This window comes from Lycium ferocissimum, unplaced genomic scaffold (genome assembly GCF_029784015.1).
Source record: "Lycium ferocissimum isolate CSIRO_LF1 unplaced genomic scaffold, AGI_CSIRO_Lferr_CH_V1 ctg8491, whole genome shotgun sequence".
NCBI classification, from domain to species: domain Eukaryota; kingdom Viridiplantae; phylum Streptophyta; class Magnoliopsida; order Solanales; family Solanaceae; genus Lycium; species Lycium ferocissimum.
The window spans coordinates 1-12,392 of NW_026727274.1; the positions used below are offsets into that span (position 1 = coordinate 1).

The 12,392-nt window shown below is 37.2% G+C and overlaps 1 protein-coding gene across 1 annotated transcript; it reads left to right on the forward strand.

The window, feature by feature from the left end:
• Positions 1-6,880: 6,880 nt before the first annotated feature.
• LOC132045892 (uncharacterized) lies at positions 6,881-7,807 on the forward strand. The gene is made up of 2 exons (XM_059436463.1): positions 6,881-7,154; positions 7,572-7,807. Exons 1-2 carry the CDS (start codon positions 6,881-6,883, stop codon positions 7,805-7,807), a joined length of 510 nt encoding a protein of 169 aa, XP_059292446.1.
• Positions 7,808-12,392: the final 4,585 nt, after the last annotated feature.

Below are 12,392 nucleotides of genomic sequence, written 5' to 3' on the forward strand. Positions count from 1 at the left end.
AAACATGATTACTTCTTACCTTTCTTCTTCAACTCCCCAAATAGGCTAGGGTTTGCAATTGACACAACGAATGGTTGGATGACCCGAACAACACTTCCACGCTACTTAGGGACCTCAAATTAGTGGATTTGTACCAAGGAAATATTTTTAGAATGGCTTGAATTGAAGTTGGTTTTTCTTGCCTCTTGGCCGAGAGCCTCCCTTGTGGAGTTCTTCAACTTCTATTTTTTTCCTAAGTGTTGGAATGAATTAGGATGACTTAGAAGTCATATTTTGTGCTATTATATGAAGTGCACAAGTGTCCTTGGACCACACATGTGTTGGACCAATTAAAATTGTCCACAAATTGTGTGGGCCAAGTCCCACACCACACGTCCAACAAGGAAAAATATGCATGATTTCCAACTTTCCATAATTCCAATTTTGGTCCCAAATTTGCCTAATTGTTCCATACCAACAAATTCATGAACAACTTATGTCTCAAAATAAAATCGAAGGTCAAAAGTCTCGACTTTGCATCCCGGAATGGTTTGGACCCTAACTTATCATAGTTAAACCGGATTGTCCCAATGTACAAAATACGGGATATAACACCCTTGAAGGATCCTTGAGCGCATCTTTCCTGACTTATTATCTAATCTTAAATTCATCCACCATCCAAAATATTTGCAACAATGGTATAACGGTTTTGTGGTTGGTTGACCTTTTGTACTGTAGGAGGTGCCTCCATCTTTCAATGTACTAACTTTTGTAGAAATGTCTAGTTCTGATACTACTTGTTAAGATCGGGCTACTCCTATGTGCTCCAAGAATCAGATTCTTAGAAATGTGCACGTAAGAAGATAATGCAACGGAAAGTAAAAATCAACACAAGAATATTTACGTGGAAAACTCCTTGCTCAAGGTAGTAAAAAAAACACTACCTATCTTCCTATAGGATTTTCCCAAAGTCTCCACTATAATCCGAGCGGTTAATAGGTTTACAAATTCCTTGTAACACCTAAAGGACATATTCCGTAAATGGTCTGGCTATACAACCTAGTTGTTTGTAGAGGAGATCCTATAACTAACCAACAAACACCTACAACACAATACTTGCAAAGGTAAATAGGTGGAAACCACAAAAGAACCTAACTAATACAACTAAAGAACTATATGGATAAATCTTGATAAGATTAAGTTCTTTGTTGATTGAACAGTGGCTCTTCTTGCAATAAAGGTGTTGACTGCACTCAATCTTTTTTGTCATTGGAATATTTGTGGTTGTGGTTTAAAGCTCTAAAGCTTGTTCATGCTTTATATATAGTAGTAGTCGCTGCTTTAAATGATTGAATCCAAGCTGGTTTTGGTTTCAATAATTATATCGGAATACCAAACCTTATTTGACTTGGAGCTTCCTTTCTTTCCTTGTTTGTTTGTCGGCTTTCTTGTCCTACTATGATGCTAATTTCCATGCCGATCAACTTATGGTATTTATAAAATATTACCATAACAGGAAGTCCCAACTCTTCATCGAATAGGAATCGGTCAATATTCCTTTTTTCTCTAACATCGGTATGAAACAATTTTCTGTCTCCAGTTGTGGAAGGACCAGTTCCTTTAAGCACTTCCTCTGAATATTGTAACTGCTTCACTAAGTCCTTTGATGACCTGTCTGGATGCCTGGTTCATCATATGAATTCCTCCATTGAAAAGCGTGAAAGGCAGTAAGGACATTGATGAAGTACAAGCCCTGATGAAAGACGAAGGTAGTAAGCGAAGCGAGCTATACTGGTCCACTAGAGGGGAAGTCGAAATCTATGTTCAAGTAAAGGAGATACTGATTCATTAAAGAATTTTTACATGCAAAATACCGGTGAGGTTCTTCATATGAATTCCTCTGTATATCTCCCTTGGATTTTCACGGATACATTGTTTGTCAAATAATCAAAACTTCAATATGAAGCTCATGATCATGAGCCAGCAGCTACTCAACAATCCTGTAGAAGATAGGTCGTGGTTTTTTGCTCCCTTGGCAAGGAGTTTTGCATGTGAAAGTTCTTATGTTCATTTACATTCCATTGCATTACCTTCTTACGCAAATACTCTAAGAACCAGATTCTTAGAGTGAATAGGAGTAACCCGATCCTAATAACTGGTATCAAAGCTAGACCTTTCTAAAAGGCTAGTACGTTGAAAGATGGCTACACCTCAAGAACGTTGGAAAGATCAATCAACAATAAGACCTTCTTGCTTCAACCATAAGTATTATCGCTCTTGGAAAAAACAAATGGGTAAAGGCCTTGGATTAATAGGTAAAGTTGTTGCCATGTGACTAGGCGGTCACGGGTTCAAGCCGTGGAAACAACCTCTTGCAGAAATGTAGGATAAGGCTGCGTACGATAGACCTTTAGGGTCCAAACCTTTCTCGGACCCCACGCATAGGGAGAGCTTAGTGCACCAAGCTGCCTTTTTTTGAAAAAATAATTAGGAAAATGGTCATAAAAATCAAGCGCGATGGAAAAGAATCACCAAGAGGGAAGATTTTCTCCTGTGCTTGGAACAGACTTAAGTTTCAATCTTACATAGATTGAAAAGTCCATACATTCATGCACAAAAAGGGATTTGGTAAGTACAACCCATATAGTAATTGAGTCACTCGAAGGACTACCCTCAGAAAAGAAAGACAACAATCTAAAACAAGCAACAAGAGCCATCAAAATCAAATCCTTACATCAAAAAATAGAAAACTCCCAAGTACATCTCTCCTTAGAGAAGATCAACATAAAGAAAGTCAAGACAATCTAAAGGACAAATTGAAAAAGTAAGCACAAATCTCAACCAAATACGGGAGAAAACAGGATACTTCATAAAGATGTTATCAAAGTAGAATATAGAAGCTAGTGAGACGGAGATGAAAATCAATTTTTTATTCAGTTCTCTCTTGTCTCTCCTAAAATACCATGCAAACCTTAACCCTAACCTAATCTAATCATGGCCGCCCCGGTCAGCCGTTGTCAGCGGCTTATCGACCTTTGGGGATTGCTTCATTATCCTAATTTCCACCACTAACTCACATGAAATTGCTCGGTAACTCTTCCACCATTCCAAAACCTGTTACGAACCCTAATAGAAGAACGAACTTTGCCTAAGTTCTTACATAGAAGTCTAGCAGGAAGAATACTTTTCAATGGAGACAATTCAACTTAAAGCAATAACGTATATAGATGGTATTCCCATGGTTATAATACGCCATAATTGGTAAGTTCTCCCATAGATAGCCTGAATTGGACGAATTAAGGAAGATGTGCAGCAAAAGAAGAAGTTCAAGTAGGTTTCCTTCGCTGTAAGCATGTTTGATTAGATATACGTTAAGGGAGGATATTATTAATATTTCTCAAAAAGGTGCTTACTGCTTGAAATCCTCTAATGGTTTCATGTATCAAATGTGACCCCTTATCTATGATTCGAAATTCAAAGTTGATTAAGAAATTTCTATTTTAATGGCTTGAATCTTGTTTCCAAATCTATTGCCTACTTTTTTGTAAAAGAATCTTTGTTTACATTAGCCTTAGCAGTAGGTAAAACTTTGCTACTGGACATGGCCATAATTAACAAAACCATGCCAAACTATGATAGGGTGAAAGTACAGGTTGATCTTCTTACTGATCTTCCTAAAACTGTCCTGATGGAGATAGAGGATGAAGTTACTAAAGTAGTAAGGCAAGTAATGGTGAAGATTCAGTATGATCTCCTTCCTAAATATTTTACTGAATGTAAGTTGCAAGGACACTCCAATGATTACCAGTAGAAGAAGAGGTTACAAACTCTAATCCTAAGGTCAATGGGGAGAAGAAAAAACAAGAGGGGCACAGAAGATATTATGGAAGAAATTTTCAGGTGCAGAAATATTTTCCAGAAGTTATTCCAAGTGGAAAAGTGATTACCTATCCAGGAAAGAAGAACAACAAGGATAAAGGAGTGTGTAGCAATGATGAAAAAGGAGGAAACAAGAAAGGTGCAAAATCTGAAGTGCTGACTCATAATAAGTTTAATGTGCTCACCAACAATGTGGAGGAGAGGGTTGACAACGGGAGACAAATAACAATGCTGAACAAAATGGTAACAAAGGGAATGTGAATAAGAAAAAAAATTAAATGATCAACCAATGGAAGGCAAGGAGGAAGAAGAGAGACAATTAGGAGATGGAGATGTGAAAGCTAATAGTAACATGTCATCATATGCCCTAATAGCCTGAGTCACCATCAACAGGTTGAAGACCATGGGAACACTAAAGAATGGGTAACAACAGCTTTTGGAGACAATCTTGGTGAATCATATAAAGAAGAGCCTTAATCAATCCAAAAATCATGGGTTGATAGAGTAGATGAAGAGGAGAAAACAAATAGTATGGAATAAGGAGAAATCAATAATTTTGTTAAGGCTGATAATTTCAATAAGGTAAACAATGAGAGACAAAGCCCTTATAAAAAACACTGCAACACAAGCAAAGGAATCAAGACGACAACTGTAAATGAGAAGGATATTAAAGAAGCTGAGCAAGCTATTGAACCAATGGAAGAATATGGGCAAGTAGACAATTAGATCCATCTGAAAGTGTCCATAGAGAAAACTAAAGTAGATGCAGAAGTAAAAATAGAGAAACTACACAAGTTGATGAAGTTACAACTAACACGCAGGCTAAAGAATAGATTCAAGAAGAATAAGTGGGGAATAGTAGTGGTAACAATGCAGAAGTGAGAAAAGAGGGTAACAATGAACAAGATCTTGATGCGAGATACTGGTGTAGTTCCTGATAGGTGACTTTAAGTAGGGTCATATCCAAAATGCAAGTCACCTACATAGGAGACACAAGTAGTGAAAAGGTTGTTGTAGTAAGAGAAACTGAACCAAAAGTTGTGTCTTGTACAAGAAAGAATTCTCCCAATGAAGTTTTACATAATCTGGTGTCTTACAATAAACTTGGGAGAGGATATAACTGAGAAAGTTATGGGAGACAACAAAGAAGAGGAGGACAGAGAAGATAATTTGCTGCACAATATGGAGAATGTTTACAAGCAAGCAGGGGAATTTTCAAAATCTACCGCAAAGGGGCACAAAAAGGGGAGTAGAAATGGTCCTGCAGCTAATGAAAAACAACAACCAACCAAGGTGTTACCAAAGAGGACTGTAGCTAAAACCAGTTTTAAGTGATTATTAAATCATTTATATAGAACATTAGATCAGTGAAGACCCAAAAATCCTTTCACAGACTCCAAATGCTTAATAGACATCACAAATTTTTCCTGATAGCACTATTGGAACCATTTCAGCAGGGTAGACATGCGTAGCAGTACAGGATTAGGAATGCAGATTGTTGATGAATATTTGGTTCTTTGTTGTTGATAATATTGACGTGGAAGTATTGGTGGATACTAATCAACAAATAACTTTGAAGCTGTTTTTCCAAGAATTCAACCAATATATTGTCACCACTCTAGTCTATGCTCAATGTGATACTGCTGAAAGACTAGAATTATGGAATAGTATATATCAACTTGCTAATAACATGAACTTACCATGGATAGTTGGTGGCGACTTCAATGTGGTAATAAATGAAGAAGAAAAGATGGGAGGGTTACCAGTTGACTTATAGGATGCTGAAGATTTTGCTTATTGTGATAACTCATGTGAAATAGAAGAAGTAAATTTTAAGAAAAGTGACATAGTGGTCAACCAACAGTTACAGGTGTGGTTTAGGCACTTGAGGTGGATCACTTAGCAAGAACAGGTTCTCATTAGCACCTCTATTATGCACATATGGTGAACAGTCACATCACTGCATTAGACTATTTAAATTCCTTAAGTTCCTGACTAAACATGATTCTTTTCTAGAAACAGTCAGACAAAATTGTTCTACATGGTAGGATAGCTACTCTTTCATTAGTTTCAAAGACAAGTTGAAAAAATTGAAAGGTGTGTTGTCTAAATAGAGCAAAGAGGTCAATGGAGATATTTTTAAGAAATTGATTATCAAGAAAGAAATTGTTAGGGTAAAGGAAGAATTGTTTACAGAGGATCCAAGCTATACCAGTAGGTGTGTCTTACAAAAGGCTCAAGCTGAACAAAAGAGGTATTTGCATTATGAAGAAGAATATCTGAGACAAAAAACTGGCTTGGACTGGTTTATTGAAGGGGACAGAAACAAAACAAAAATACAATCTTGTTAAGGGAAGAAGGAAAAAACTTTAGATATAGAGAATTCAGAATTCAGCAGAAATATGGCTTGAAAATGATTCACAGATGGCTGAAGAAGCAGTAAATTTCTACCTAAGTCTGTTCACGCAGGAGGAGGATTCAAACAATGATACTTTATTATCCCATATTCCACAAATGATTAATCAAGAGATGAATGATCATCTATGCAGTGTCCCAAGCCTGTAGGAAGTTAAAAGGGGAGTGTTCAATCTAAATTGTGCAAGTACTAGTGGATCTGATGGATTTTTTGTGATCTTTTACCAATCCTATTGGGATATAGTAGGGGTTGATGTTCATAAGATGGTCATTGCTTTTCTTAATGGAAAAACTCTCCCTAAATCTGTCACACACGCCAACCTGTTTATATTGCCCAAGAAGGAGGTTGATGTTCATAAGATGGTCGTTGCTTTTTTTTTTAATGGAAAAACTCTCCCTAAATCTGTCACATACACCAACCTGCTTATTTGCCCAAGGACTTAGTTCAAACGTACTCAGACTTAAGACCTATAAGTCTAAGTAACTTCATAAACAATCAGGCTTTGTCAAAGGAAAAAACATCATAAAGAATGTCCTTTTAACACATGAAATTGTCACTGACATTAGAAAAAGGGGAAAACCTTGTAATGTAGTGATCAAGCTAGACATGGAAAAGGCATATGATAGAGTATCTTGGAGATACTTATCTAAGGTGCTGCAGAAAATGCTATTTGGTACTCAATTAAATGAGATGATATGGAGATTGATTGTCAACAACTGGTATTCCATATTGTTCAATGGACAATCCACAGGTTTTTTCCACTCAACTAAAGGAGTCAAGCCGGGTGATCCTTTGTCACCAGCTTTGTTCATACTATCAGCTGAGGTCCTAAACAGAGCACTAAATGCTTTATTTGACTGTTCAAGCTATGTTGGATATGGTATGCCTAAGTAGGGTCACAATGTCAATCATTTCCCTTATCTAGATGATACCATCATTTTTGCATTTGTAGAAAAGGAATCACTGAAGAGGGTAATGAAGATTTTATAGAATTATGAAGAAATATTTGGTTAGTTAATCAACAAGGAGAAAAGTGTTGTCTACATGTACCATAAGGTGGAACGTGACTTAACTCAGCAAGTAGAGCAAATTACTGGTTTCTCAAGAGACCAGTTTCTTTCGAAATACTTAGGCTGTCCAATCTTCTATACCAGGAGAAAAAAGATGTACTACAATGATCTCATCAAAAAGGTGTAGAACAAACTGCAAAACTAGAAAGGCAAGCTTTGGTCATATGGTGGCAAAGTATTACTAGTCAATAATGAATTGTAAAGTATTCTTGTGTATCTGCTGTTAGCTATAGTACCCACCAAATACACCAAAACTGAGCTACACAAGATATTTGCAAGTTCTTTTTGGAGTAACAAAGAGGAGGGTAGGAGTAGAAATTGGGTTGCATGGGAAAAAGTCTGCCTTCCAAAGGATGAAGGAGGTTTGGGTTTAGATCTTTATATGATGTGTCAAAAGCTCTTTTCGCCAAACTCTAGTGGAGATTTAGTACAACAAATGCAATATGGTCAACCTTCATACTGAACAAATATAGCAAGAAACTCATACCAACTGAGGTACAATGAAAGGGTGGCTCTCAAATATGGAAAAAAATGTTGGAGGCTAGAGATCAAGTGGATCAGCAGATTTGGTGGGAACTAAGAAGTGGTGAATTTAATGCCTCTGGCAAGATAGTTGGTCCAAGCTTGGTGCTCTCAATCAAATGATAACATTTGAAGCATCCATAGCTAAAAACATAGATGAGCTTAATTTTTTCATGACATCATAAGGATGGAATTATCAGAGGTTACAAGATGTATTTCCTAATAATATCATTGAGCACATCAAGTTTGAGGTGCATATTGTTGAGAAATCTAAAAAGAAAGATAACCCTTGGTGGATGCTTCCAGGAACTAGGAAATTCACAGTAGGAAGTACAAGAAATCTATAAAGACAGAAGGGGGAGATTTCTATATATTTTCAAAGATTGTGGATCAAAGGAGTACCTTTCAAAGTCTTTTTCTTCTTATGGAGATTATGGAATTACATGTTACTTGTTGATGATGTTTTAAAGAGGATGAATATTTCTATTGTATCAAGATGTAGGTGTTGTGATTATCCTCAGCAAGAAGAAACTGTACAACATTTGTTTCACACATGAGGGTTTGCTTCATCAATTTGGTATTATTACACTAGTTCTGCGAGAATTATAGGTCCATTAGTACATATCCATTAGGAAATTGTTAAATGGTGGGATATGAAAGTGTACTCCAAAACTAAAACCTTTTTTCCAGGCAGCACCAGCTTTCACATGTTGGCAATTATGGAAGAGGAGAAATTCCATCATGCATGAGGGTACTATGAGTAGGAAGAAGATTATATAAGGGATTAATTACAACATGCATAACTTGACTAGAACATGATATCCATGGTTGAAAAATATTCCATACAACCAGCCACTACTAGTATAGTTTCTAGAGGAATACAGACCACATGTGAGATTTAAGATGGTACAACGGAATTGTCCAACTAAGGGGTGGTTCAAATGTAATACTGATGGTGCTTCAAGAGGCAACCCAGGGCTTAGCTCAGTAGCTTTTTGTATAAGGGATTCAATTGGAGATCTAATAAATGCTAGTGCTAGAAGACTTCTTGATACTACAAACATATGAATGCTAGTGCTAGAAGACTTCTTGATACTACAAACATATGTGCAGAAGCAGCTAGGATATATGGTGAGATTGAATTTTGTCTAAGTAATCATATGGAACCTATTCTGATTGAATCTGATTCTTTAACTTTGGTAAATATGTAGGAAGGAAGATGGGAGGTTCCATAGAAGATCAGTTTGGAAGTTTGAAGGATACATCAGTGGAGAAATAAGGGCTATCATGACCCAACCCCGTAGGCCGTGACTAGTGCCCGAGCTGGACACTCGTACACACCCATTAACTAGAATCAGCATACAAATAACTTATACATACACAAAGGTCGTACGTCGTCTCAAACCGTCGCATATAAACATATATACCGCACGGGCCGGCAAGGTCGTCATAAAACACAACATCCCAAAATATATATACATACGCAAGCCGATAAGGCCGGCCACGGCGAATGGGACCGCCCAAAACATAAATCACACGAGTACATAACCGAACGGTAGCTATTCACAACCCATACATATGTCTACGTACCTCAAGAGTAATAACAAAAGTCATATGACGGACGGGCCCCGCCGTACCCCCCCGAATCGACGTACATATACACAACGAAAGAGTCCGTACCAAAATATAGGCTCCGGAACAAGGAGCACTCCAAGATAGCCAGAATGGATATCCTAAGTCATGGATCACCAAATCGAGCGTCCGTACCTCCGTGTGCATGAAACGTAGCCCCCGAAGAAAGGGGGTCAATACGGAATATGTACTGAGTATGTAAAGCATGAGATACAGTAGACGGGGTATAACAAAAGTAGGAAGTACAGAAAATGCGTACAATATCCTAATATCAAAATGCTTTCTAAAACACAAACATGCATATTAATATCACATATACACACATATATATATCCGGCCCATTATAGGACTCGGTGAACATGGTCGCCACCCCGTCATTGGCGCCATAACACATCATACTCCAGAACACATCATACTCCAGAACATATCATAACGCCAGAACACATCATACTCCAGAACACATCATAACGCCAGAACACATAATACTCCAGAACACATCATAACGCCAGAACACATCATACTCTAAAACACATCATAACGCCATATATAGATATACAGAACCCGACCCTCTAGTGAGGGACTCAGAGAAAGATGCAAAAATGCACGCACACATGAGTAATGGTAAAAATTATATGTATATAAATCATCCTTCAGACTCAATAGATAAGTAAGTAATCAACGCTCGAGGGTTAAGACGATAGTCATGTTAAGTTCTTTCAAATTGTCGTTAGAACTATACAAAGGAAAGTCTCTGGGACCATGGACATGTATCAAACCAATCCGAGCCCGCCTATGAAAGTTACGGACATTATTCGCTTTAGGACCTCTACGAACGTATCGAAGCGATCCGAGCCCGTCTATGAAAGGTGGGGACCTTATTCAACACGTAATCCTTTAGGAACAAGAACTCTTTATGCAACATTTACTATCCAATCATACAAAAGACGCAAGGGCCATAGCTCGACTATATTAGGAATGCTAACATCAAGAAGTGAATAAGAATCGTAGACATGCTCGGATCTTATGAATAGAGTTACCCCAAGGCTCGTATCATATCTTACTTACATCTAAGACATGCCAACAGAAAGAAAGGGTAGGCTTTACATATCTCGTCCGCTTTCTAAGCTAATCCGAACTTAAGTCTCGGGCTTCCTAAGATCTACAACAACGTCATTAGATGCTAAACATTAGTTATAGGTACTTAGGAATTCAATCCCAAGCTAGCACTTTATTTACAAAAATTCGGGCAGCATTTCCTTTATAAATTCAACAAACTCCGAGAATTCAACTCGGCCAAATCATCAACAACAATACCAACAACCATATTAACAACATCAACAATTAATTCAAAACGTATTCTAACGTTAGTAACTCTTTTCTACATAATTCGACGGCGTTTCATTTACATTCAATCCAACCCCATACAATCAAGCCAACATCAATGCCCACACGTTCAAGTACTAACCCGAGATCATTCAAACAAGACTCAAGAACACTTCAAAAAATCCGCACAATATTCAAAACAGCCCAACCAATATGCAACACCACCCGAAACCTTCCAATTTCAATAGGAACAACAACAACACATTTCTTTCTTCCAAATTCATGAACTACACCAACAATCCACACGTTAACAACATCATTCTCATAAATACAAGAAACTATATTAAAATCACATTAGCTTCTAAGACAGCCCACAAATGATCACAACCTCAACTTGAATCATTAAACCTTCATTTTTATCATAGAATCCACAACAACAACAACAACCAAAAATACTAAGTAAATTTAGTTCATTCCTTCTACACAAAACAGCCCATACACGGCTTAACATCAACATACATGGTTCCATGAATTTCAGGCATTTCTACACACTACAACACGTTCAAACCATCCATAACACATGTAAAAGAAGATTAAACCTTGCCTTCTCCACTTAACTTCTCAACTTGGCTAGGGTTGTAAGTTGCAAAAATGAATGGTTTGATTGCTCCAACAACTACTCCACGTTAATAAGGACCTTCCAATTGGTTGAAATGCTAGAAGAAAATTATTTTTTTTGATCAACTAGGGCATCAAATTCGGCTAAGCCATGGCCGAATATGGTTCTCTCTTTTTCTCCAAGCTTCTCCAAGTTTCTAAGTTGAAAATGATGAATATGATGTCTTGCTTGTCATCAATTGTCTACATATACAATTCATACAAGGGGACCATGCCCCACTCATGGCTTGGATCAATCAAATTTGGCCAAGCCATGGGTGGGAGCCCACTCACTCCACACGGCCACTTGTGGATTAGTTCATGAAATAATTAACTTTCCTTAATTAACTTTTAACCCCTAATCCTCCTTAATATTCCATACTAATAAAATTATAAGCAACTTGTGCCTTAAAACAAAATCGAAGGTCAAAAGTCTCTACCTCGTATCCCGAAATAGTCTTGTCCTTAACTTATCGCGGTTAGCTCGGAATATCCAATGTACAAAATATGGGATATAACAAGGGTCGAGTGCAATTTGCTCACATCTTGAGAGAAGGCAATGCACTGATGATTTTTTAGCTATCATGGTTTTTAGTTTTGCAGGTACAATGCAATTTTGCAACTTTCATAATTTACTAGTGGAGGTAAGGAAGATTCTAAATAGTGATAAGAGTAAATTACCATATTTCAGGTACAAAGCTTACAAGTGTAGAGAATCTAATTAATCAAACAAACAGACTCATAATCATAGTGTACCAAACATATTCATGAATGTGTTTGATATCCAAGGCTTAACAAATAGGATCCCAGTGCAGTGAGTTTCAAGTCTGAATTAGAGCAACAGATCAACAGTTGTATAATTGTGTTAGGTTATCCTATTTAATGTGTGGTATTAACATAAATTTTCAACCTAT